Raw genomic sequence first — 26,260 nt, 5'->3', positions numbered from 1 at the left:
GGAAAGAGTGTTAGACTGGGAGTTAAACCTGGGTCCTGCTTCCAAGCCTGGGGCTCACAAGCTGTATGACCTGCTCTGGTCATCAGCCTCCTTGGATCGTACTCCTGCCATCTATGCCAGACAGGGGCTGCATCTCTAGGTGTTCTTTCTGACCCAGAAAAGTAGATAAATACAAAGAAAGAGAAGATCAGAAATGCATTTTCTAGCCTCATTTTCTCCTCCTGTATCAGACCGCTGACCAGACCAGTCCCCCTCTGCGTGGCCAAGGCAAAGACGAAGGCCTGAGCTCACCCTCCTTCCCTGTCTGTGCTTACCTCTTCAGATGCTCAGATGCTCTTCTCACATCCCCTGAAGTTGCTGTCTCTCAGCCCCCCTTCTCTCCTCCCACTTACACATAACTGCTCATTTGCCTGCAGAAATGATAGCTGTTAAGATTCATCTCCTATAGAGAAACACGTAGCACTGCATCTTGGCTTTGTCCCTCAGGCACTGCCCTCTGTTGTGTGTAACCAACTCTCTCCTCTGTTTTCTCTCTGCCTGTGCCCTCTTACCTTCTCCAACCTTTTCTCAGGTTCGATCCATTAGCACCAACGTCCGGAGAAACCTGGCCTTCCACACACTGAGCCAGGAAGTCCTGCTCAAGGAGTTCTCCACTATCTCCTGAGGCCACGCATATCTGAGCAGCTGCTGACTGCCCTTACCCATGAGGCTCCTGGGCTGGAGGGGGACTGAAGGGAGAGGGGCTGTCCCCAAGGTTGGAGAACAACACAGATACCGAGTTCTCTCGGTGAAGGCCGTCCTTCAGTGGAGCTTGGACAGCAGGGGCCAGGAGGGGCAAACCAGGGATAATCTTATTTGGGGAGGGTTTGGGTGGGCACAGGGAGAAGCCTTCAAGAATATGGGGACTTCCAGCATGGGCTCCCTGGATGCCCCCTCCCATTTCCAATTGAGATTATAAATTGTGGCTGCTGACTAATTTTCAGGGGCTGTTGGGGCAAGTCTTAGGATGATGCCAATATCCTAAAGATCAGTGGGTCTCTGAGGCGTCTGAAAACAGACTCTCGGGTGTAGATGGAGCCAGTTCTGCTTTCTTTGGGCCTGGGGCTGAGCTGGGCTTGAAATCTGTGTCCCTTGCAGGCACTCTGTCCAGTCATTAGGACCCTTAGCTCAGCTCAAGGTAGGGTAGGAATGGAGGACCTTTTCTCTACTTTCTAAGTCTGGGAGACTGGAAATTAGAATCTGCCCAATGCCCTGCTGTCCAGCCACCAATTTCTGGATTTGATTCTTGGCACCAGGAGTACCTGTTAGCTTCCCCTGCCTTCCAGCCCATTGATTGGTCAGCACTATAGGGTCACAACCTTAGCTTTTAGTTTTCAGTCTGGTTTAAATTGTCTTTAGGGTGTGTGTGTGAAATAAACATTGACAGGTTTTCTGGAGCCCTCAGGTGCCTACTTTGCTGGTTCCCTTTCCAGTGGCCTCCCCACCTTCCCAGTCACCTTCTCCTCTGGGAGCCTCTCCTGCCTCTGCTGAGCTCCCCTCCACTGTTCCGCCCCCTCACCCGGCTGTTGTTTACATCCAGCCTGCCTAAGAATTTCCTCAGGGGAGGAATCTGTTCCTGTTGTGCTCTGGTGCCTGGAAGGGAGAGAACCTGCTGGGGGAGGGTGCCCTCCATCTGAAAGGGACCAGGTGAGCATCATGGAGAGACCATTCTGTCCACCCATATTCTGGGTGGAGCCACAGGCAAGTCTCCTTGCCTTTGGGAAGTTGGCCCATGGTTCCTCCTCTAGGCAGCCTCCCCTGGACTACTGTAGGCTTTCCATACCCCGCAGCTGCTTTCAAAGTAGCTGCTGCTCTGAGCTTTCCCCCCTTCTAAAGCACTTTCTAAAGCCCTCAGGTTGGCAGGGAACAAGCAGCAGAGGAAGACTCTGGAAGTGCAGGAAACCAGCAGTGAGAGCAGGTCTGGGACCTCCCTGGCTGCTATTCCACTTAGCTTCAAATCTCTTTAGGATACTTGCCTTCCCTGGGAACCAGAGTTGTGGCTCCACCATTGAGCAGATAGGCACTAGTTCCAGAGAATCCACCAGCATGCTGCCACGTACAGATGCAGATTCCTGAGAGATCAGGGGCTGGGTCATCTGATCACTAGATGGGGTAGCTCAGCCTGGGGCATGTAGTGTTCTCCACAGTGATAAACCCCAGAGGAGCTGGAGCTGGAAGCTGGTGGCAAGTTGAAGTTATTAAAAATTGATTTGTATGGGATGGTCTTTTTAGTGTCTTTTGTTGGTTTGCTTTTCTTCATCTCTGTTACTTGGACCTCATTTCTCAAAGACAGTTAAGGTAATCTCCCAGGTGCTCATCCCGTCTGCCTATCCTCACTTTCCTCCTAAGTCTCCTGGCCCTAGTGGAAGGCAGTTAGGTTAAGAGAGGTATAGCTTCCCTTGCCTTTGCTGCTTATGGATCCCTTTCCTATGAAATGAATAAGGGCATGAAGCAGTAGCAAAGGACTCCTTGCCCTCCACTGTAAAAGCCCATCTCTTGGCCCATTTACATTTATCTGTTCTAAGAACTCCAAACAGGAGTCCCATCTTCATCTAGAATTCAGTCCTTAAAGGGGCTGCCCATGCTCTGTCCATGCCCCAGTGTCTATGCCAGATCTGTGGAGAACCCTCCAGAGCCAGGGGAGAGCCAGGAGCAGGGCATTGCTCCCAAAGACAGTCCTTCTTTTAGCTGCTTGTCCCCCTCTCGTGCCTGAACTCCTACCACAATTCCTGCTGAGTTAATTGAATCAAGTGCTTGGAAATTAAATCCAATTGAAGACATTAAATGTGCTGGGGTCACTTTAGCTGAAGCTTTCAGTCTCATCAGGTCACCCCTCCAGAGGAGCCATGGGGCAAGTAAGAGGATCATATGGAGGGGCGCCTGGGTGGCACAGCGGTTGAGCGTCTGCCTTCGGCTCAGGGCGTGATCCCGGCGTTATGGGATCGAGGCCCCACATCAGGCTCCTCCGCTATGAGCCTGCTTCTTCCTCTCCCACTCCCCCTGCTTGTGTTCCCTCTCTTGCTGGCTGTCTCTATCTCTGTCAAATAAATAAATAAAATCTTTAAAAAAAAAAAAAAGAGGATCATATGGGACACTGCCACCACACCATCCAGACCCATCAGACACTGCCCACCCCCTTCCCCTGGGGGGGGGGGGGGGGGCTCTTGTGCCCCAGTCCAGTAAAGAGCCTGGGGAAGATCAGACAAGTAGGCTCAGTCACTCAGTAGCCACTCCTCGGACAGCTGGAGGCAGCCCAGCTCTATGATAGCCCCTGGCTTCAGAAAAGGAGCTAATCCAAGGGAAGGGGGCCTCAAAACAAGAGCATGTCTTACCCACTCTGTATCTTCACTTGGATCTCCCACACCATTCAGTCACTCCCCAAATCTTCTGGAAAACAGAAGGAATCTAGGACAGGGCAGGTGACAAGAGAAGGGCAGGAAAGTTGAGGGGGAAAAAGGAACAAAAGAACAAAGTCTTGAGAAACACCTGGTTCACTCTTTTCCTTTTCTTCCTGGTGGGCCAGTGGGGGTCATTAGATCAGGGAAGAAGGTACCGTCAGAGTGAATGTAGCCCAGAGACGGGGTCTTGCAGTGGCTGAGGGTTGGGGTCTTTCTGAGAGAAGAGAAAACTGTAGTCCACTGGCCTGAGACGAGCCTGTTAGAGTCTGGGCTGCTCTTTGCTCTGCATCCCTAACCCCCTCCTCCTAGCAGGGTGGGCACCGGTTGGCACCACGGAGACCCATACATGGGAGGAGAACAATAGAGAAGATGGGGGCTGACTTGGAGATTGACCTGGGCGGGACACTTACAGACTTACCCTGGACGGTGCTGATGGTGGAGATGGAGTGCCTAAGAGTTGGGGTGGGGGAGCACCGTTTCTTCCCAGTGGGTCCTTTCTGGCCCTCCTCCCTCCTCTCCCCCAGGACCCGTGGCTTCAGGTTTAGGGGTTAGTGTTGCTGGAGAACCAGCCTCCCTCCCCGCACTTCCCAGCTCACCCTTTCACCGGGTTCCTCCCCCGAGCTGCAAAGAGGAGGGGGCGGGGGTAGGGGGAGCCAATCCCGGCAGCGCCAAAGGGGGGAGGCGGCGGTGACAGCCGCGGGGAGGGGGCGGGAGGAGAGAGGCGGCTTGGCTCTGGCTCCTTGCTTAGCTCCGCTCTGCCTCCGGCTCTGCGCTCACCTACTGCCCAAGCCTCCCGCTCCTGCCCCAGGACCCCCAGCGGGACCCCAGTCCATCCCAGACTCAGCCCCAGCCCAGACAGCGTGCAACGCCACCAGGGGGCGCCGTGTGAGCGCCCTATCTTGGCCACCCGGCGCCCCCTCCCACGGCCCAGGCGGGACGGGACGGGGGCGCCGGGGGCCATGCGGGGCCAGGGCCGCAAGGAGAGTTTGTCCGATTCCCGAGACCTGGACGGATCCTATGACCAGCTCACAGGTGAGTTGGGCTCAAGGGTCGCGGGAGGGAGTGTAGATTTCATCCCCCCCCCCCAGACCCTTAAGCCTCTCTGACCCTGGCCAGGCCCTTACTCACACTCTACCCCATTCACAGGCACCCTCCAGGCTGTTCAGGGAAGCAGGACACTGGGGTTCAAAGCCTTGGGTCCCGTAGGGGGTGGGGGAGACAGGCGGGCAGGTGGGGAGAGGCAGCAGGTGTGGGCGTGTGTGACACAAAGCTAGGAGAGTGTCTGGAGTGGGAGGTGTTACGTGCGTGAGCGCCTGTCATTCTTTGTGTGTGTCTGTGTATGTATATGTGTGTGCCTCCCTTCGCTGGTTGCCATGTGCCCTAAGCTTGGTGATAGGGTGAGTGTGATTTTGTTGGCTGTGCAATTGTATGATCTTGTCAGATGTTTGAGTGATGTTGTGTAGGGCTCTGTTGTACTAATGAAGTTATTTTGACCATGTGTCTGTGTTCTATATGCAACTCCGTGCTTTGAGTGTGTGACTCTGTATGAAGTGACATGTGACTGTCAGAATGTGTCAGGGCTTGCCTTTACGGGAGTATGTCTCTTTGTAAGACTTTATGACTGTGACCCTCCTGGGGCAAGCATTTGTTAAAGTAGGTTGTATTGTGTTTTGTGATGGTGAGACTATGCAGATTTTATTGGCATTTCGGTGCTGATTGTGTACTTCTATGTGGCAATGTCTGCAGTGGGGTTCTGTGAGTGTCTATGATGAGTCTTAAACCCTTGCTGCCTCTCTGGTTTCCTGGTGTATAAGGGGGCCTTTACCGCACAACACCGCTTCCTTACATTTTCCACAAACAGCCCAGGTGGACCCAAGGAGGGACTCTAGTGTCGGCCCACCCTGGCTCCCAGAAACAGCACCTGGCCCTTGTGCGGAGGCTTTGGTTAGTGTTGGGTCATCGCCCCTCCACCCCTGCCCCAAGAAAGTATTCAGAGATCATTCTTTCAACTGAAGCTCCTTTAACCCTCAACAACCCTCTCAGAACTTCATCCAATCCTGAAGGAAAACATCCCCTCTTGCTTCCCCTCCAAACCCAGAGATAGAAGCTCTTGGTCTGGAAGGTACTGTGTAGCCTCCCCAAACTACTTTGCTGCCCAGATGTTCTCTGTCTCCCACAATATGGAGTACATCTGGGCCCTCACATATTCTTGGGTTTGGTAGGCAGACCCACGTGTTTGTGTGGGTGAGTGTGTCACCTTGTATACATTTCCGTGTGTGTGTGTGTGTTTTCTGTCTCATTGTGCAGCCTGCCCGGGTACTCCAACAATGAATGGGAGGAGGCAGACTGTCTCCTGTGTCTGAAACAAGTTGGGGAGGTGGAGGGAGCCCATGATCCTTGTCTGTCCTTAGAGGAGTGAGGTTAAGTCTCCAGGATGGGGAAGAGAACTAGGATCTAATGCCTTGAGAAAGTGGCTCCCCTACTCACTGACCCTGGGGAAGTCCTAGTTCCTATGCTGAGACTCCCAGAAGGGAGAGCCCTTTGGCTCAAGCAGGCCCCAGATGTGCCCTAGATGTGGTTCAGACTGGGATGGAATCCAAAGGTCCAGCTCTGCTTTGACCTGTGTTCTCACCAACCCAGGATCCTTGGGAGTATAAGGCCCCAAGGTGCCCATTAGCACCACATTAGTCAGTGTTTGCTTTCTGCTTTAACTGATTTTCCCCTTTAGTGGAATCATCCCCTCCCCACTTGGCTATTTGAAACAGAGGCTGGTGAAGGTGGGGAAGCACTTGTATTGGAAGGTGCAGGAATGAGCTTTCTATTACTTTTGCTCTCTGGGTCTCACTTTTCTCATCTCTAAAATGGAGAATACTACGTCTTGCCTGTCTACCTCCCAAGTGAAATCAGGTCAAATGTTGACAAGTATCAAGAATGGTGTTCATCATCACCATTCTCACTGTAGATAGCTCCACACACGACTTGAAAGTAGAAATAGCACTACCAGGAGCTCTCCTTTCGAAGGAGGGCTTATCTTACAGCAGGAGACAATTGAGGTTGGGACTCCCCCTGATAAGGTGATAAGGTGCTGGGTGCCCTGAGACGCCTGAGTTGGAGCCGGAAGGGGAGTCGTTGTCCGAGGTGCTGACAAGCATTCTGGACGATGTACTGCCGTGCCTTCCTAGTTCCCAAAGTTCCTTCCCTGTGTAGGGGGGATTCCGGGGACGGACATGGGGGTGGTCTTTGGCTTCCGTCATTCTTGTCCATTAGGTTGACAGGGAGGCAGTCCTTAAGTCATCAAGGCATCCCGGGTATACCCCCGATCACTTTCCTCCCCCACTCCTCCAGACTCAAAGCTGGGGGAGTTTTTTTTGTGTGGGGGGGGGCGGTGGGGAGAATCTGAGCCCCACCCCGCCCCAGATCTACCCCTCTGGTCTTCCAAGCCTGACAGGGCTACTTAGAAGTGTGGCGTGGTGGGAAAAAGCATCAGTCAGTGGCAGTCCTGTCCAAGCTGGAAGGAAAGAAAGGACTGGGGACGCTGAGGAGAGACTTGGGATCCAGGTGGCGAAGGCCTGAACTCAGGTCCCTCTGCTCGTAAATATCTTTTCTCCAGTCTAGGGCGCCCCCGTGTGGTCTTAGAGCAGCCATGCTTACGGAGCTGATTCCAAACGGGGACGTCGCCTCCAAATCAAGTGGCAAAATTTGCGTGGAGTTTGCAGGTGACGCTCTCCGAAATCCTAAATGTAGGATTTTTAGCCAAAAATACAGAATCCCAGTCGGAGCAGTGGAACTATGTCTCTCCCGTAGGCTGTCCCGGCAGTTTGAAGCCGTCAGTGGGTCCTGAAAGAGTTTACTTGGGGTACTGCCCGATAGAGAGGAGTCCTGGAAAGGGTCGGGGCTGGGACTGAGGGGAGGAGAGCTTCTGCTTCATGCATTTGGCTGGCAGTCAACATACGATGGGAGAATCTGTGAACCCACTGGAGCAAGACCGAGGGACACAAAACAAAAGTTATGAGAGAAAGGGATTCAGAGCCGCCTCTTTTTTGCCACCCAACTACTCTGTCCAGCTCCTCCTCCTTCCTCTTGCTTTCTCTACCATTGGTTTCGGAAGTATGAAGTGTGAGAAGTTGCCATGACAACTATGTCCTCTTACCCCCTTCGCTTCTCCCTGCCAAATTGGGAGGGGGAGGTGTGCGACAGGCAGAGAAGGAAGGACTAAAGAGGGACAATAAAGGGGGCGCCTGGGTGGCACAGCGGTTAAGCGTCTGCCTTCGGCTCAGGGCGTGATCCCGGTGTTATGGGATTGAGCCCCACATTCAGGCTCCTCCGCTATGAGCCTGCTTCTTCCTCTCCCACTCTCCCTGCTTGTGTTCCCTCTCGCTGGCTGTCTCTATCTCTGTCAAATAAATAAATAAAATCTTTAAAAAAAAAAAAAAAGAGGGACAATAAAGAATAAGGTTCATTATCCCCTCCCCCAGCTTCTTTTTTCACAACCCGTGGGTGCCTCTTCTCCCCACGAGAAATCCAGAAACCATTCCCAAAGAAGGTTGTGAGAGAGTCCGTCCTCCCCTCCCCCACCCCCGCCCTCCCACTCTAGGAACTTTGAGGATGGGTGCTTCAGATGACGAGGCCAGGGTGCGTTTCCCCCCTTGCAGCCCGGAGCCGACAGCAAGCGAAAGAAGACTCTGCTGTCGGAGATTCTGGTCCTGCGGGTCCGGCCCTCCCGCGCCGCCCACGCAGGGCCCACTCGGGTGGGGGCGGAGACGAGACCGCCCCGGGCTATGGGGGTGGAGCTTGGCCAGTGTGCTCTCAGCGGAACCATGAACCGATGCCCCCGCAGGTGCCGGAGCCCGTTGGGGCAGGCAGCGAGATCCCTCTACCAGCTGGTGACTGGGTCGCTGTCGCCAGGTAGGAGGAAGGGAGGAAGGGGCTGGACCCTTCAAAAAGTGAGTGAAGTGGGATAAGAACCTTAAAGAGGTGGGGAGGGGAAGGGCCCCTCACAGAGATTGAGAGAGCATGATCCCTCAAAAGAAAGGGTTTAAAGGGCAAGCTCCCTGACAGAGTGGAGCTAGGGATAGGGCTTCTTACAGAGAAGGTAGAGGATAGGGGTCTTCAAAAAGGAAAGGATGTGGGGCATCATGGTCCCTCAAATGATGGAGAATGAGGCAGATCTTCTCACTAAGGATAGAGGAGGGAGCCTTAAGCAGGTGGATGTAAGGGTCGAGGCCCCTTGCAGGGATAAAAGGAGGAAGCTTGCAACAGAACAGGGAAAAGGCACAACCCTTTACTAAATTGCTTAGTTTAATGGGATTTTAAGATGACTGGGGTCAGTATCCAGAAGGAAAAAATCCTGAGGTGGAACAAGACCAACATAAAGTCACCTAGTAAGTTCATAATAGACTTGTGTGGCATAAGGATTGTATGTCACCATTTCGTCTATCTCTGGGAGTCTGTATGAACAGGGTTATGCTTCACTCAGGTTGTGATCACGGGGTCTGTGCATCCTTGGGGTTTCATATCTTTGGGATTCTGTGACACTGAAACTGCATGTGCCTGGGGTTCTATGCTTTAGAGTTGGGTTGAGGGTTCCTGAGTCACACTAAGTGAGTTGTATAGTCTTCACAAGATTGTACCTTGGTGTGGGATGTGTGGAATTTATGACATGCCGATTGTGGATATCATACCATGGTACTACTGAGATTTACACACACCTCCACTTGAGTTTCCTTTGGGCTACCTAGCCACGGCCCACAGAACCTAGCATCACTTCCCCACCTGGCCCGGAGAAACCAGAACAACCTAGCCCCATGGCAGTCTGGGATCTGTAGTTCTGTGGCTCTCTCCATGGTATCCTCTTGAGCCTCTGGAGGCCTATCCTTGCCATGTGTTCCCCAGAAGGGGAGATGGGGCTGAGCCAGAGCCATGCTTGGCAGTCTCTTAGGGGAGCATGCGTCCCTCAAGCCCCCTGCTTGGACCTGTCTCCAGTGACAGATGGCTGGAGCCCGGCAGGGCCAGCTCTCAATCATAGCAGGAATGACTTCTAGGCCCCAAAATAGCCCCAAAGTGTAGGGAGTTCATTAATCACCTAATGCAGCTGGGGGGTGCTCTGTCTTCTGGCCTGGCTGGGAATGGAGTGGGCTGGGGGACTGAGAGAAGAGCTCTGGGGTCTTCACTGGCTGGGTTCTTCACTGGGGGGTCAAGGACAGATGATAGTGGTACAGCTATATAGGGTGGGTCGCCTCGTAAGGCAGTATTATTCTGGGTTTGAACTGTGAGAGATAAACGACAAAATGTTAGGAGTATATCTGCAGTGAGATTTGAGGGACCTAAGGAGGGCGCACCTAATGCTTCAAGATAGCGTTCTCTTGAGCCCTCACTCTGCCTGAAGTGCTTCCATTAAGATTTCACTCCCTTGGGTGAAGAGCTAAGTGAGACAGGGATGCTTAGGGAGGACAGATCTGGGTAAGTTTCTCTTTGGGCCCTGGGACTTGAAAGGTCTCTGAGTGAGGAGACAGAAGAGTCTGGAAAACAACTCACTCTTTCACTTACAGACCTTCCCACCAGAGGCCTGGTTGATTAAGAACCTTGAGTCCCTGTGAGGCTGGGTCAGGGTCTCTGAAGGTTGAGGGTGGGGGTAAGAGACAAAAGAGGAGCATCCAGGGACAGGGCAACAGACTGCAAGGTTGTCAGTCTCTCCATCTGTGAATCAGCAGCAGAGACCCAGAAGATGTGACTGTGCTGCCTCTTTCATTCCAGATAGTCTGGCTTGGCATTCAAGGCTCCATGGAATCTGAGCCATTTTGGTCTTATCACTTATGGCTCCTCCAACACAAACTAAGCTACCCTCATCCAAGGTTCTTTGACACCCCCACACATTGGAAGGACAGGCTGGCAGATCTTTGGTCCTGGTTTAAGTCTTGATCCATTCTTCATCATCTGTGCTATCTTGAGAAAATCACTTCCCTGAGCCTCAATTCTTTCATCTGCAAAATGGGTATACTACTACAAACTCTGACCACTCAGCTGTAAACACAGGATTAACAGACCCTACCTGTCAGGTTTACTATGAAGACTAAGTGAGATAATATATGTAAAGTGTCCAGGACACAAAATGTGCTCAATAAATGTAGATCCCTTTGTTAAGGTAGACTGTTGACATTTAGCCATCTTTTAAGAACCAGCTCAAAAAATACCCTCTCCAAGGTTTTCCTGGCCTCCGAGTTAGAGACCTTTAACAGTTAAATGAGCTTTCATAGCTCATTTCATGACCTGCCTAGAACAGTTCCTATCACATAGTAGGCACATAACAAATATTTTTTGAATGAATAGAAGCCTTATAGTTCTCTCAGTGGGCTGTCTCTCCCTACCCAGTGGAAGCCAGAACCCTGTTTTGTTCACCTTTGTTCCACAAGCACCAGATCAGAGCCTGGCATTCAATGTATATAAGTCCAATTTTTAAACATCTTTGCCCTTTAGGAGCTTGTAATCTAGTTGAGGAAACAGGACTGATTCAGAAAGATCTAGGTTCAAATATGCATCCTTTCATCTTAGCTAGTTGACCTCAAGCAAGTCTCTTTTTATCTCTATGGACCTCGTTTACCTCATCAGTGAAATGGGCACAATACTATTCACTCTCTTGTCTTCGTAGGGTTGTTATGAGAAGCCATCAAGATAACAATGTTTGTGGAATTGCTTTGTTAATTAAGAGTTATAGAAATATAAGGGGGGAGATGTTATGTTATTAATAATGGTAACAAACACTTCACAGTTACTCTGTACCAGGAGTTATTCTAACAGCTTTCCATGTATTAATTCATTTATGCCTCCCAGCAACCAAATGAGGTGGGGAACAGAAGCACACAGAGGTTAAGAACTTGCCCAGTTAATTGCAACTGACAAAACCAGGATTTGAACCCAGGGAATCTGTCACTCTGGCCCACACTATTCCCTACCATGCTATGCTTCCTCCTTTTACTATTCACACTTAATAATATTACAGAATTAGGTGCTAAGTTTTGAAGGCCCAGAATTGAGTTCACTGGAAATTCAGGTCACTGGGAGCCTGCTGAGGGCTGGAGGTCCTGTTAGGTGAGAACTGCAGAACAGAAGGAGAGCAGAAAGGAGGGCATTCGTAGCAGGAGCAAAGGCACAGAGATAGCACTGAGTTTGATGTGTTTGGGGGAGAGTGAAGAGGCCAAAGTGGCTGGAAAGAAAGGAATCTGATGAGGGTAGGGGGAATTAAATGCCAGGTGTGGAATTTGGACAGTGACAGGGAGATATTTGCTGGTTTCATCTGTAAATCCGTAATCTCTAAGGAGTGAGAAACCAAAAGCGGTCCCTAGATTGACTTCTTCCTGGAGGAGGGGTAGACGGGCAAGCAGAGGACCAAGCCAGCCTGTGGCATACCCTTCTTCCCATCCTTTCCACACTTTCCACTGATGTTGTGGGGTGAGGGATTAGGGAAGGGGTGAAATAAGGTATGATATAGACTCCTGACCCCCAGTGGTGGCCAGGTAGAACTGCAGATCAATTTCAAGTGAAGTTGTAGGACAGCCCCACCCGGACCTTCACCCAACTGCAGCTGAGACACATTCATCCCAGAGCTGGACAAGGGGGAGGGCTCCCTCTGGGGTCAGTCCCCCTAACCTGGGCCTCCTGAGTGGGCAAGCTGTCTAAGAAGGGAGCCAGTGTAGTGTGATGGTTTGAGCACAGGCTCAGGGTCAAACTGAGCACAGGCTCAGTTTTAACTGAGGCTCTGACTCTTACTAATCTTGGTGATTTTCTTCCTTTTGCCTTAGTTTTACCGCAAGTCATGTGGGGATAATAGTACTTCCTTCATAGGTTTGTTGTGAAAATTAAACGGGATCATGTCTAGGGGCACCTGGATGGCTCAGTTGGAAGAACCTGTGACTCTTGATCTCGGGGTTGTAGGTTTGAGCCCCGAGTTGGGTGTAGAAATTACTTAAAAAATAAAATCTTTTAAAAATTGTGGTAGGAGGGCACTTGACATAATGAACATTGGGTGTTATATACAACTGATGAATCACTAAATTCTACCCCTGAAGCTAATAATACACTGTATGTTAACTAAATTGAATTTAAATTAAAAAATTTTAAAAATATGATCATGTCTATAAGCACATAGGGTGTTATCTAGCACATAGTGAGTGCTCAATCAATGTTCCCCAGCTGTGGCAGTAGCTCAGAGGCTCTTGTGTTCTGGCTCACTGGTTCTGCAGGCCTCTCCCCACTCCTACAAACATGCACACCCCCAGGAGCACGCGCGCGCACACACACATACACACTCACAGCCGCTGCTCCCCCCACCGAGAAGGAGCAGGAAAGATGGGGGACGGGCTCCAAGAATGCTCCAGGGGGTGAGGGTAGGTGGTTTCTTTGGAGGGTTCAGATTTCCCTCCTACTCTGGGCTTCTCCATCAGCTCAGTAACAATTTGGCAGATCCTGGGTGAGAGGAAGGGAGGAGCTCTCTCTCTTCTCTCCCAAAGAATTTGAATCTTTGGGACCCAAAGGTAGCCATAATAAGTCCCCTCCCCAGGGGGTCATGATAAGGCTAAGCAGCCTTTTTCCTGCCCAGGCTATTGGACCTAATCCTCCTTCCCTTGGGCCTCAGTTTCCCTGTCTGTGGCTTGTGGAAAGAGGTACTTCCCGCCTCAGTCTCCATGGCAACCACGATCGATGTTGGTAGTGTCCTCCTGACTGGAGAGGTCACTGCCTTCTCCGTACAGCTCCACGCGGATACAATTACACAATCACTGTTGACCCATACTCCTAATTATAGGACACATCTATACTATCAGTCTTCAGACCTAGACCCTACAGCCCTGCTAAACACATACACCTCACTCCCCATACACACTCAGAAATACTCCAGTGCACTCACACACATATCATGGACACCCAGGTCACTTACCCATATATATAAGACACACACCTAATAGACACAGACACAATCATGTGTAAACCACACACACAGAGACACACATAAGAGGAGAAACACATCATCGCCATACAGTCAGACACAGGAATACACACAAGAAAACGCCTAGACACTTATATTCTGACACATACATCTATTACTTATACTTGTGTAGCTCGTAGTTTCCCTTATACACACACATACACACACATACACTGCCCTTCCCTGCCCTCTCCCTAAGCATAGCTCCTCCCTCTGCCCCCCCCTTTGGCACAGAAGCCACAAGGTGTCCGGGGGAAGCTGTCCTCAGGGACAGAGGCGGGTCACTGCCTTCCTCCCCTGGCCTGGCCTGTTCTGGCCCATATCCTTCTCGCCAAAGGCTCCTGAGGAGATGCCAGTCCGTAGGCTGAAGTGGCCCCGTAAAGAGGAAGAGGCTGTGGCTGGGAGGCTTGTGGGGCAGAGGCGGGGTGAGGGGGCGGGAGAGGGAGGAGATCCTGGGAGGGAGAGGGGGAGGGAGGCTGCAGGCGGTCCTACTCGGGCTGGGGAGCCTGAGGGGGAGGTGGTGTGAGGAGGGCAGACAGTGTGTCTGAGCCTCAGCTGGTGGGGGCCATGCCCCAGGCCCACCATGAACCTGGAAGGGCTGGAGATGGTTGCTGTGCTTGTGGTCCTCGCTCTGTTTGTCAAGGTCCTGGAGCAGTTTGGCCTTTTTGAGCCAGTCTCCTTGGAAGGTAACCCAGGTGTCTGGCTGTGTCTGGGCTGCCGACTGGAGGAGCAGCCTGCTGCAGCGCTGGGGAGGGGGTCACTGTGCTTTTATGACTGGGGGCAGGGTAAGCATGTTAGTAATGGGATAGGGCTTCTGGGGGAGGTGAGGAGGGATGCTTGGGGAACAGGACATCTGAGATAGGTAAAGAGGGAAATTCAAGGAGTGTGTCTGGGGGACGGGCTTCTGGGGGAGGTGAGGAGGGAATCTGGGGGCTGGGTGTCTGAGGGAGCGGAAGAGAGAGAGGGCCAGGGGCCAGGGTGTTTTGGGGGGGGTGATGAGAAGCACAGCATGGGAGGACTTGGGGTATGGAGATGAGGGGAATCTATCCGGGACATGAGGAGAGGTCTGGAAACAGGGCTATCAGGAGTAGAGGAAGGAGGTTCCAGGGATTCTGAGATACCACCAGACTTCTGGGGAGTCCCTTTGGGCCAGGGGCCCACAATGGCTCTGAAGACGTGTGTGACTCTCCACATCTCCATCCTTGCAGGTGTAGGTTACAGAGTGTGCATGGACTCTGTGTGAGAGATACAGGGGGTGTGAGCATGTGTTCGTCTGTGTGAAAAAGGACAAAGTGTGTGAGTGTGTGAGCCTTTGTATGTGGCAGGGATGTGATTTTATGTGTCAGAGGGACAGGGTATGTGACTTTGTGAGATGGTGACTGTGACTGTGCCTGAGCCCCTTTGGGTACTGGATCGTGTGTGTGGCTGTTCCCAGAGTTCCCTGAGGAAATACCAGCTCCAAACTCAAGGCTTGGGATGGGGGTGGGTTCGGGGGGACAGGAGTGGAAACACTGTGAATGAGACATTTTTAGATCAGCTCTGGCAGGAGGGTGAGGGGTAGAATAGATCAGGGACCTTGCTTCCCAGGCCCCCTTGCCCTCCATTTTGCCTCAGGCTCTCCAGGGCCTGGGCATTGGGATTGAGAAATCAATTCTCCACATCACCCCAACATCTAGTGGAGAGAGTGATACTGGAGGTAGAGAGGGGAGCATGTTCTTCCTCCTGAGAGATTTGGCCTCTCCCTCCTCTTCACACCAAGAACTGCGCAGCTCCACAGCACAGCTATTCTCCAGTTCCACCAGGGACAGGAAAATAGGCAAGAACTATGATAGGAGGGCTATAGGGTAGACACTGGGGAGAACTGAAAAGATGTGAAGGGAGCTGGAGACAAGAGGAAGGGCCAATGAATTGCCTGCTCTAGGGTTCAGTAAGAGCAGGAAGCTCCCAACTCATCTTCCATCCTCTGCTGCATTTATCAGAGTGGGGTGGGGAGCAAGGGCTGGTCCTAGATGAACTGGGGTTCATCTAATCCTGAAAAGATGAAGTCAGTTTGGCTCTGATGTGCCATGCCCTTTAGACTGTTTGGTGGGAAGAGGGGTCATCCAGGAAACCCAAGTGTTCTGTAGGCTGAAGGCAGCTCTTCCCTTCCCACCTTTCAGGGGAGCCTAGAGGAGATGGAGTCCTGGGAGCAGGGAGGGGACCAGGGAAGGGGGGGGAAGTGTGCCGATGGGGAGGTTGGGAGAGGCGGGGTGCTGTCCCCTTCCTCCCCTCCCCCCCCCNTGAACTGGGGTTCATCTAATCCTGAAAAGATGAAGTCAGTTTGGCTCTGATGTGCCATGCCCTTTAGACTGTTTGGTGGGAAGAGGGGTCATCCAGGAAACCCAAGTGTTCTGTAGGCTGAAGGCAGCTCTTCCCTTCCCACCTTTCAGGGGAGCCTAGAGGAGATGGAGTCCTGGGAGCAGGGAGGGGACCAGGGAAGGGGGGGGAAGTGTGCCGATGGGGAGGTTGGGAGAGGCGGGGCCCCGCCCTTCCCAGTCCAGCTGCAACTACACCACTGGAGGCCCCAGGCGCAATCCGGCTTCGGGAAACCAGAGTCGGGGCTAATGGAGCCCTGGGCTGGGGGCCAGGCCGCCATCGATCCGCCACTCGGCCATGGTCTCCCTCCAACCTCTCCATAGCTCTGCGGGGGGAGGGGAAGAGAGGACGTATTGGAGAGGGAGGCGTTGACTTTAAGCAGTTACCTCCAGGGAGCAGGGCTAGGTCCTGAAGGGTGGAGCCTGGTTTTGGGGGGCGGGGCCTGCGTGGGAGTTGGGATGCCCTAGTAACCTACAACCCAAGGAAGTTGGGCCCCTTCAGAAATGGACTGAGAGCAACTTCGGTCAGTGTGCTAGGCCCCTGTGGACTCTGGTCCTGGAGTCTGGAGGCAGGTGCTGCCGGACACAGGCACACCAACGCAGAACCCTCCCTGGGATTCAATTAGAGCTGTAGGACACGGGGGTCTAAAGGGGAAGCGAGGGGAACTGTGGTCAGTGGCTGTGGATGGCCCCACATTACAAAAAATACTCATCTTCAAAGTCTGTTATTGCTTCAAAGTTTGCTATCATGTTACCTTCAAAGACATGGGAGGGGACACACTTTTAGGGTGGGTGAGTTAGCCGATGAGGAACTTTGTTCCACTGGCAGGGAGATTCTGGGTGCCCTGGGGTGAGGAGTTATAGGAAGGAAAGGTTGGCAGAACAAACATATCACCTTCAAAGACATGGGAGGGGACACACTTTCAGGGTGGTTGAGTTAGCTGATGAGGAACTTTGTTCCACTGGCAGGGAGATTCTAGGTGCCCTAGGATGAGGGGAAAGGTTGGCAGAACAAACATGGGTTCTGTTGGTGATGTGCTATCTAAGGTATCTGGGTGCCATGGGCACCTAAGTCACAATATGATATGGGTATGTGTCGTGGTGACCTTGTTATAGGGTCACAGTGTATTCTAGTGTCCTTAACACACCGTGTCATGATGTCCCATGTGTTTCTGTGTGGTTTGATCATGCCACATGTAAGATGGCCTGTGTGGGTCCTCATATGTACGTGTCGTTTTTCTTAGGCCACATTTGTATATGTTTGTATTGAGGAATACTGTGTCAAAGTGTGTGTGTACCTGTGCACGTGTGCATGTGTTGGGGCCTGCTTAATTAGGCCATTGGGTTTGAGTGAGTTGCTGGGTATCAAGCTGTCCCTGTATGGCATCCATCACTGTGATTTATCATTCTGTGTGTCACTATACACGCTTGTCACTGTGTGTGTGTGAGAGAGAGAGAGACAGAGGTGTTCCTACCCAGGCAGTCCTTGGGTTGGACGTCACCCTCAGGTCCAGCTAAAGCACTGGAGCCGAGGGCACTGGGTCAGCAGGCACCGAGGCCAGTGCCACCTCCCCTTGATGGCCTCATTGTCCCCAGCTATTTCCCATTATCCAAGATGCCTGAGTGGACTTTTTATGCCTGTGAAACCCACTGGGCTTCCCTAACCCAGCCCAGCTACTCTCACCATTCTCCTCCAGTCCCCTCCCAACACCCCTTCCCTTCAGGGTTGATTTGTGACAGCGGGGAGGGGAACGGAGGGATAGTGGAGGTTAATGTGCCTTCCTGGGGTCTTCTCTCTTCCCAGGCCACCCTCCAGGGCCCACTAAAAAAGCGCTGAAGCAGCGGTTCCTCAAGCTGCTGCCTTGCTGCGGGCCCCAGGCCCTGCCCTCAGTCAGTGAAAGCAAGTGCCTCTCCTGTGCTTCCGGGGGCGGGGCCTGTATGTGTCGGGGTGTGACCAGTGTGACAGAAGCAGGCCTGCGTGTGTGTGCGCGCGTGTGCGTGTGTGGGCGTGACCGGCGGGGGGGAGTGGGCGCTGGTAGGTCCAAGTGTGGGGAGGGCCTGGCTGCAGTGCCAGGAGCCCGCGGAACGTGCGGGCTTGGCCAGTTTGGGGGGCGGGGCCCAAGTGTCTGTGGGCGTCACTGGTCAGCAAAATGAGTGAGCCCCGGGTGTTTGGGCGTGGCCAGTGTGGCAGGGCTGAGGCCTGAGACTGAGTATGGCCAGTGTGGCCCGGCGCGACCAGACTGCTGTGAGGTCTGTGCGGGGCTTAGTGTCTGCCACTGTGGCCGCCCGCCGCACCCGGGGCATGTTTTGGGCCTCCAGATGCATGTCACCTCTGCCCTGACTGGGTGGATGCAGGTGCAGAGGATGGAGCCTGCCTTCCTCCAGATGCCAGGACACTTGGGTTTTCTAGTTCCAGCCGGTCCCAAGTGGAGTGGCCTCACTTTGTCACCAGGCCTGTTTCCTCAATTGGGCCTTGCCCACCCCATAGGATCATACCGAATTTTGCAAGCCACAGAGACCCATTTTGTAGTTATTTGAGAGGGTCATTGTGTTTGATTCCACTGGGTCCCACATGGGGGTAGATTCAGGAAAATGACAGACGTGAGTCCCACAAGCATGTGTGCGTGGGGTCTGTTTCGTGTGTGTCTGTGCTCGTTCATTATGTGTGCCTCTGCGCGCGGGGCTGGGATGTGTGCGTTGTAACACGCAGGTCTGTGAGATTTGCTGTTGAGTGTAAGGGGCGAGGTGTGTGTCTGCAGTTGGCCGGGTGTTCCACTTTCTCGGTGACAGTTCGCTCCCTTCAGCATTAGCAGTCCCAGCTTCCCTCCGCCCCCACAGACCCCGCCCGCTGGACCCAGGTGACTTACTGTCCTGGTGGGGGCGGGGGCGGGGACCTTCCGGAGCGTGGGGTGGGGGCACTTGCCTGGGGACTGGATGTCGGGAGCTGGGGCAGGACTGAGATGGGGCCAGGGATGAAACGTTAGCTAAGGTTTACTGGGAGCAGGGTAGGGGTGGGTCTGGGTGGGCTTGGCTGGAGCTGGGCGGGACATGGCATGGCTCGAGCATGGCTGGGATAGGCGGGGATTGGCTGGAGGGAAGGATCTGGGCGGGGCAAGTGTGGGGCTGGGCGGATCTGAGTGGATCAGAGCCTGGACCCTCAGATAGTTCCTCTTGAATCCATTTTTTCTGCTCCTCCCTTTCTGAGATGAAGATGGGGCTGGGGGCCCTTTCCCTTCAACCAGGGGAGAAGGGCCCAGGGGAGTCGGACCCCTGGCTCTGGGACCAGGCCTGCCCATGGGCCCGGCCAACTGATAGACCTGGAAGCTGACCAGCATCTTCTCCTTGCTTTGATATCCTCAGACCAGGGTCCAGGGAACTGGCAGGCTGGTCTCTGGTGTTGGAGGTGGGGAGGATGGGTGGGTCGGTGGTTTTGAAGAGGGTTCGTGGAGGCCGGGCCCGGCCAGAGGGTCTGGAGCAGCTGCAGGAGCAAACCAAGTTCACGCGCAAGGAATTGCAGGTCCTGTACCGGGGCTTCAAGAATGTGAGTGCAAAGCAAGGCCAAACTGGCTGAGGGGAGGGGCCTATCCAGGACTTCTAAGATTGGCCTGCGTGCTTTAGGAATGTGAAAGGGAAGGGGAGGGGGGTTTGTTTCTGTCCTCGGTCTGTTTTCTAACTCTCCCCCCACCTCCCAGGAATGTCCCAGCGGAATTGTCAATGAGGAGAACTTCAAGCAGATTTACTCTCAGTTCTTTCCTCAAGGAGGTGAGGGGACAAGGCCTGAGAGGAAGCAGCTGTCCACTCTAGGCTGAGTTGGGGAAGGGGATCTGGAGGGGCTGGGAATGCCAAGTGATAAGAGGGGTTCGGGGAACTCCATAGAAGTAGGAAGTCCTCTCCTGTCTGAAAGCCAAACTTATCCACGCTTATCCTACAGACTCCAGCACATATGCCACTTTTCTCTTCAATGCCTTTGACACCAACCATGACGGCTCAGTCAGTTTTGAGGTGAGCTGGAGGAAGTGGGTCAAGGAAGCCTGTTTCTTGGGGCTTCGGGGCCAGGATCTACAGGCCAAACCCATATTGGCGATTGGGTAAAGGGTATCTGAAAATATAGTTCCCCCTGTCTCCTTCCCAGGACTTTGTGGCTGGTTTGTCGGTGATTCTTCGGGGAACCATAGACGACAGACTAAACTGGGCCTTCAACTTGTATGACCTCAACAAGGATGGCTGCATCACCAAGGAGGTGTGGGGCAACTAAAGAGCTGGAGAGTTTTTTATGTGTGGGGGAGGTGCAAAGGGCCCTAAGGAGGAAAATGTGACCCACGCTTGCTTCACCAGCAAGGGGTGAGGTCTGCCCTAGGCTCTAGGCCTCCTGATTGGAGGCTGGGGGCTCTGAGGAAGGATCCTTTTCTCTCTTGGCCTAACAGGAAATGCTTGATATCATGAAATCCATCTATGACATGATGGGCAAGTATACATATCCTGCACTCCGAGAGGAGGCCCCAAGGGAGCACGTGGAGAGCTTCTTCCAGGTGCCTGGGACTGGGTAGGCTGGAGGGTCCTGGAGTGAAGGGAAGGAGGCAAGGTCCTGGCAAGGAACTTACCTGAGTTCTGCCTGCCTCTCTCCTGTCATCCCTCCTCTTCTCTCTACCTGACTACCTTTTTGCAGAAGATGGACAGGAACAAGGATGGAGTGGTGACCATTGAGGAATTCATTGAGTCTTGCCAGAAGGTACAGGCCCCTGCCCTCCACATTTCTATGATCTGGACTCAGGGTCCGATTCAGTGATGTAGGAGAAAGCTCCTTTGGGCAGAGTATCATCTCCCTAACTTGCCCACACTCCCGAGTCCGGTTCCTTCACAACTCGGGGAGGCCTGTCCTTCCCTACTTCAGATCTCTCTGGGTGTCTCCTTCCTTCCTGCCTCTCTCTGTCTCTAAATGTCCCCATTTCAGGTGAATGTCCCTCTCTGTGTTCCTGATAAGCTCTTTTTTATTTCTCTCTCTCTCCAATCTGCCTCTCGCACACCATGGCTACAGGACGAGAACATCATGAGGTCCATGCAGCTCTTTGACAATGTCATCTAGCTCCCCAGGAAAGGGGGTCAGTTGTCCTGGGGGGACCATATTCTAGCCCTAGTCCAGGTGGAACTCACCCGTCTCTTCCCAGGTCTGTCCTCATCCTCGCCCAGCCCTGAGGGCTGTAGGAATCTAAGAGCCTGGGGATTCAGTGGTCCAGACTGCTGGAGCTAAAGGGGCCAGGGCGTGGGCAGAGTGTATCTGTGGGGTGTTCCCAACTCCCAACAGCTCCTATCCCCTTCCTGCCTGACACTCAGTGCTGAGGGTACCCCTGCTATAGGAAATAAATGGTTCTCCACCTTCCATCCCCACTCTAGAAACTATGACACTAGACAAAATGTCTCCTGCTATGGTGCTTTTCCTATCCCTGATCTCATTTCCTTCTCAGAGAGTCTGCTCTATCCATGGCACTGACTGGCCTTTCAGACCTTTGAGAGCCTTGTAGGAGGGGGACAAGAATGTAGAAGGAGAAATCTTAGGCCTGAGCCAGGTGGTTAGGTCATAGGTGGCTGGGGTAGAGTGTAGAAAGGCCTGGAGATTGTCAGTGACAGCTCTGACACTCTGAGCCCCATAGGTCTGCCACCCCAGGTTATCAGAATATGAGTTCCAGGCCCTTCAGAAGACACTGTCTCCTTGGAAATGCCACAGAAATTTCCATACTCTCCTCAGTATTCCAGGAGAGCCTGGGATCCTGATGTCTGCCTCATGCCTGGAATTCCTTCCTCTCCTTCCCTCCTGTTTGTGTGGGTGGTGGCAACAGTGGTGGGAGATGTCCCAGTTGATACCTGCCAAAGTTTCAGTCTACTCCTCTCCGATTGCTACAACTTAAGTTTTCATTTGCCATTTCTTCTAGACTTGGGGGCATGGAGTGAGTCAGGGACCATCCAGTGGATGCCTTAAAAGAAAGGGGAAGGAGGGAGGCAAGCATAGCATCTGAACCCAGTGAGGAGGCGTTCACTAGAATTTTTTATCTACCCAGGCTCTATTCCAACCCCCCACATAGCCTCCTCAGTTCCTACTTAGGGTGTCCTCTTGCTCTATTCAGTCTACCCAGAGATGCCCCTGTACACACCTAGAAGGCGGGGACCGCTCTTGCCATGCTGCCGCCCTTTAATGTACCTGCTCGTTCCATTTAGCTCACCCTCCCACTCAGTCAGGATCTGAGGGAAAGGGCCATGAGGGAGCCCCCTTTCCCATCAGAACACTGTTGACTGCTTTGCATTTTTGGCTCCTCTGTATATTTTGTAAAGTAAAAAAATACACCGATCCAATAAAACACAATGGCTATGCACAGGCTGCCGTCTCTGCCTTTTTGTCCCTCCTACTCCACACATACCTCACCACACTAATTCCTGCACCTGTAGCCTTTTAGATTCCAAAGAAAGTGCCTCTCTTTCCATAGCTAGGCCAACCCTTGGCAGGAGATTGAGACACAGGTTTTGGAAGGGTTGGAAACCTACCTGACCTCAGAGAGGGGACTTGTGTCTATACTCCAGCCAAGAATGATGAGGAATTGGATGGGGTGGACCCAGGCACCATGGAGCAAGTGACACAAAGGGTAATAGAGACTTCCTGTGTGGAATGGCTGCCTTTCTTTGTTCTGTTTCTGAGGAGGGACCACCAGTGGTAGGTTCCTCCCATCCTTTCTCTAGGACACCATTATGTGGTGACTAAGCCTCACCATCCATAGAAGGGGGATCAGTTCTTCTCTTCCATCATCGTACACATTGACAAGGTCAACGGAGGAGTATGGTGTCCAAGGAAGAAAAACTTACTTCCAGAATCCATCATTTTGTCATCTGTGTTTCCTGCTTACATTATCACACAACCATCTGCTCCATAAGTCCTTGGATTTCTTTGGGTCACAGCCCCTCTGAAGGATCTGATGGAAGTTGTGGGCCTGCTGTCCAGAAGAAAAAAAATGCACACCTTTTCATATATTTTTGTATCCCTGAAGCCCGGCCATGGACCTGAAGTTAAGAACCTGTGGTCTAGTCTTTCTCTCAGCCTTCCATTGTACAGAAAAGGAAATAGGCCCAGAGAGAGGAGAGGACCTGCTCAAGGTCACCTAGTGAGTTTATAGGAAGATTGAGACTAGACCCAGTCTCCCAAGTCTCTGTCCAGGGTTGCCTTGAGACATAGTAAAGATTTGTGAGTGAAAGATGGATGCTGTGCATATCACGCATAGTCTAAACAAGTTGACACTGTGACAGGCTCTCATGGTGCCCTATACTTTTCCTTTGTGGCATGTCTCCGTTTGTTACTATATATTTATTTGAGTGATTGTCTTCTTTGATATACTATAAGCTTCTGAGGGCTCCTTGAGGGCCTGGACTAGGTTTCCTGCCCCCACCCCCATCCTATCCTTGAGGCCTAGCATATAATAGCTATTCAATAATTCTATGAATAATTGTATGATTGGATGAATGAGTGTGGTGAGTGTGTGTATGTATGTCAGGTATGGAGACGGTCTCTATGGTTTAGGGTAGATTCAAGTTTAAGGGAAGTTGAAGTCTGAGGCCGAGTGAGGTAAGAAGTGTCCCCGAGCCAGGGCACACAAATGGGATCCAGGAAAAAACAGCAGGTTGGCATTCTGACAATTTTTTTCTGGCCACTAGTTGGATTCTGAATGTTGTCAACTGCTCCATCTCAAAACACTCCTTTCATGCCCTCTGGTATTTCGTACTCTCCTGGTTTTTCCTCTTACCTTTCTGGCCATGGCTTCTCAGCACCCTCTTGGAGACTCATCCTTTTCAACTGGAATTCTAAACATTGAGCCTCATAGCTCAGACCTGAGTCTCTTCTCCGAATCACATCCAGTCCCATGGCTTTAAACACCATCTATATGCAGAGGATTCCTAAATTTATATCCCCAGAATTCTCCTCTGAGCTTCAAAACCCATATATCCAATTGCCTATTTGACATATTCATGTGGACCTGTAATGGTCAAACTTACCATGTTAATTTTTTTAAAAAGATTTTTATTTATTTATTTGACACAGAGAGAGCACAAGCAGGGGGAGCAGCAGGCAGAGGGAAAGGGAGAAGCAGGCTCCCCACTGAGCAAGGAGCTGGACTCAGGGCTTGATCCCAGCACCCTGGGATCATGATCTGAGCTGAAGGCAGACGCTTAACCAACTGAGCCACTCAGGCACCCCATTTTTAAAATTTTTTTAAAGATTTTTATTTATTTGACAGAGAAACTTAACATGCTCAAAATGGAGCTTTGATTCATGCTTTTTCAGTCTTCCCATCTTAATAAATGACACCATCTACCTAGTTCCTCAGGTCAAAATTTAGTAGTCTTCATTTCTTCCTCTCCCTCTACTCCTTTATTATTATTCTTTTTAAAATTTTTTTTTATTTATTTTTATTTTTTTTAAAGATTTTATTTATTCAACAGAGATAGAGACAGCCAGTGAGAGAGGGAACACAAGCAGGGGGAGTGGGAGAGGAAGAAGCAGGCTCATAGCAGAGGAGCCTGATGTGGGGCTCGATCCCATAACACCGGGATCACGCCCTCAGCCGAAGGCAGACGCTTAACCGCTGTGCCACCCAGGCGCCCCTATTTTTAAAAAATTTTTAAAGTAATCTCTGTGCCCAACATCGGGCTCGAACTCACGATTCCCAGGCTCTACCAACTGAGCCAGGTAGGCATCCCCTCCCTCTACTCCTTTGATCGATCACAATTCCACCACCAAAGTTGCGCTGCCTTTCTCTGTCTCCACTGGTCTTCCCTAGGCCAAGCCATTATCATGGCTCACTCACAGATTACTACTTATTTTTCCAACTGAAGTAGCCCTTCCTTGCTGTGGTTACTCTTTATCACATTACTTGATTTCCTCCCTTCATGGCACTTATTACAAACTGAGACCCTGTGTATGTACTGAATTTATTATTGTATGTTTCTCTAACCAGAAGTTAAACTCTGTGAGTGCAGGGCCCTATCTCATTGATTCCACAAGTATTTATCATAGATCTACCAAGCTCTGGTTCCTGTTGGAGGTACAAGGGACTAGAGGTGTGGTTTGGAGAGAGAGTGTGTGTGGCAGAAACTTCCCTTCCAGTTTGAAAAGTGCAGATATGGAAAGTGGATCTTGCCTAGGCCATGGACCCAACAGTCTGGACAATAGATGAAATAGTGGCTGCTGACTTGCTAGCAGTTGCCAAGTGTGAGACAAAGATGAAAGTGTCATGAGACTAGAGGCTGTCAGGTGGAATGATAACCCCAAATCCTCCAAGGGACCACAATATCCACTGAAGCTGCTTATGGCCTCCAACTGGCATTACAAGAGGTCCCCTAAGAAAGTGCTTGCCTCTAACCCCCATCTCAACACTCCTGGACTAAAAAGAAGAGGGACTATAAGAGCCCCTGGAGCTACAAGTTGGGCTACTGCTGGAGGAGTTGAATATGATACTGACACTACTAAGTTTTAATGATCAGAATGAGACTGAGATGCTCATTTCACATTTATACTTCACGAGCTGAAACAGATCTCTTAACCGATATAAATGGAAATAAAGTGCCCATGACAGGACTACAGGGAGCTCTGAGCACAAACAGCCCCAAGAGGACCCAAGCCCATGTAGGGCTTAGAGAAGGATTCCTTAAGGAAATGTTTATGCTAAGGCCCAAGGATCTCACTTCTCCCTTAAACACAGCTCATGCTCCCCATTCCCAAAGATGCCAGGCCTTTCCACCCCTCGCCACAATTGTACTTTGTTCCACCTGCCTGGAGTGTTCTCTTCGCTTCCCCCCTACTCAGTCTAACTCCGACTCAACCTTTACGTTCCAGCTCAAAAGCAAAGCCATGGCTGCCACCCTCTCCAAAGGAGGATTAAGTCAGTTCCTCCTCTGAGCACCGGAAACACTTGGGTACACCATGTGGGGATTGTGCTTGTACTTGCTTGTCTCCACCACCATACTGTGAGCTCATAGTGGCCCAAGAGCCCAGCAAGAGGCAAGCTCAATTTGTCTCTGCCGAACGAAGGAATGAACTAATGACTTAATTTTTTAAGAGAGGTTAGAGCCACGCTGGGGGTAGGGGAAAATGATTCAGGCAGAGGGGTGAGCTGAGCTCCTTGGAATGTTGTCTTCACAGAACCGATCCTGGGTCAGGCTGATGTAATGAAACAACCTATTAGAAGAATCTCAATAGAAATAGGTCAGTTTCTTTCTACCTCTTTAAGAACTAGAGGCTTCGTTTCCGCGCCTGCGCATTGAGAGAGTAAACACCTTTTTCACCACCCCCCATCCCTATTCCCCAACCGGCTGCAGCCTCCTCCCATACTCCCCTTCTTCAGGAGAGGTAATGGTCCGTTCCAGGGCGCCTGGCTCGTTCTAGAGGGTGGCAGGCATAAATGGTACGCTCCATTACCTTGATTACCTTCCGCTTTTCTCGTCTCCTCTATTCCATT

The 26,260-nt window shown here is 51.8% G+C and overlaps 2 protein-coding genes across 3 annotated transcripts in view; both read left to right on the top strand.

Moving 5' to 3' along the window:
* The window catches only part of ARMH3 (armadillo like helical domain containing 3), a 187,836-nt gene extending 185,582 nt beyond the window's left edge, over window positions 1-2,254 (top strand). For both annotated transcript variants that reach the window (XM_002913875.4, XM_034663168.1), the window contains exon 26: window positions 572-2,254. In XM_002913875.4, coding sequence (XP_002913921.1) covers window positions 572-664 — 93 coding nt within the window. In that variant the 3' untranslated portion in view covers window positions 665-2,254. The remainder of the gene's footprint in view (window positions 1-571) is intronic.
* An 813-nt stretch (window positions 2,255-3,067) lies between these two features.
* Window positions 3,068-22,136, top strand: KCNIP2 (potassium voltage-gated channel interacting protein 2). The gene is made up of 9 exons (XM_011236049.3): window positions 3,068-4,469; window positions 17,572-17,671; window positions 19,179-19,308; window positions 19,460-19,529; window positions 19,699-19,769; window positions 19,900-20,007; window positions 20,192-20,296; window positions 20,434-20,496; window positions 20,803-22,136. The coding sequence occupies exons 1-9, from the start codon at window positions 4,397-4,399 to the stop codon at window positions 20,848-20,850; spliced, it is 768 nt and encodes a 255-aa protein (XP_011234351.1). The 5' UTR covers window positions 3,068-4,396; the 3' UTR covers window positions 20,851-22,136.
* Window positions 22,137-26,260: the final 4,124 nt, after the last annotated feature.

The sequence above is a fragment of the Ailuropoda melanoleuca genome, chromosome 6 (assembly GCF_002007445.2).
Source record: "Ailuropoda melanoleuca isolate Jingjing chromosome 6, ASM200744v2, whole genome shotgun sequence".
Taxonomy (NCBI): Eukaryota; Metazoa; Chordata; class Mammalia; order Carnivora; family Ursidae; genus Ailuropoda; species Ailuropoda melanoleuca.
This window is presented reverse-complemented; position numbering and strand designations above follow the sequence as displayed.

What these genes read in the sequence shown, in the direction of transcription:
- KCNIP2 (XM_011236049.3), top strand. Translation starts at nt 4,397, where the DNA reads ATGCGGGGCCAGGGCCGCAAGGAGAGTTTGTCCGATTCCCGAGACCTG. An exon ending in ATCCTATGACCAGCTCACAG is followed by an intron (nt 4,470 to 17,571) that starts GTGAGTTGGGCT and finishes CTCTCTTCCCAG; the next exon opens with GCCACCCTCCAGGGCCCACT. An exon ending in CCCTCAGTCAGTGAAAGCAA is followed by an intron (nt 17,672 to 19,178) that starts GTGCCTCTCCTG and finishes GGAGGTGGGGAG; the next exon opens with GATGGGTGGGTCGGTGGTTT.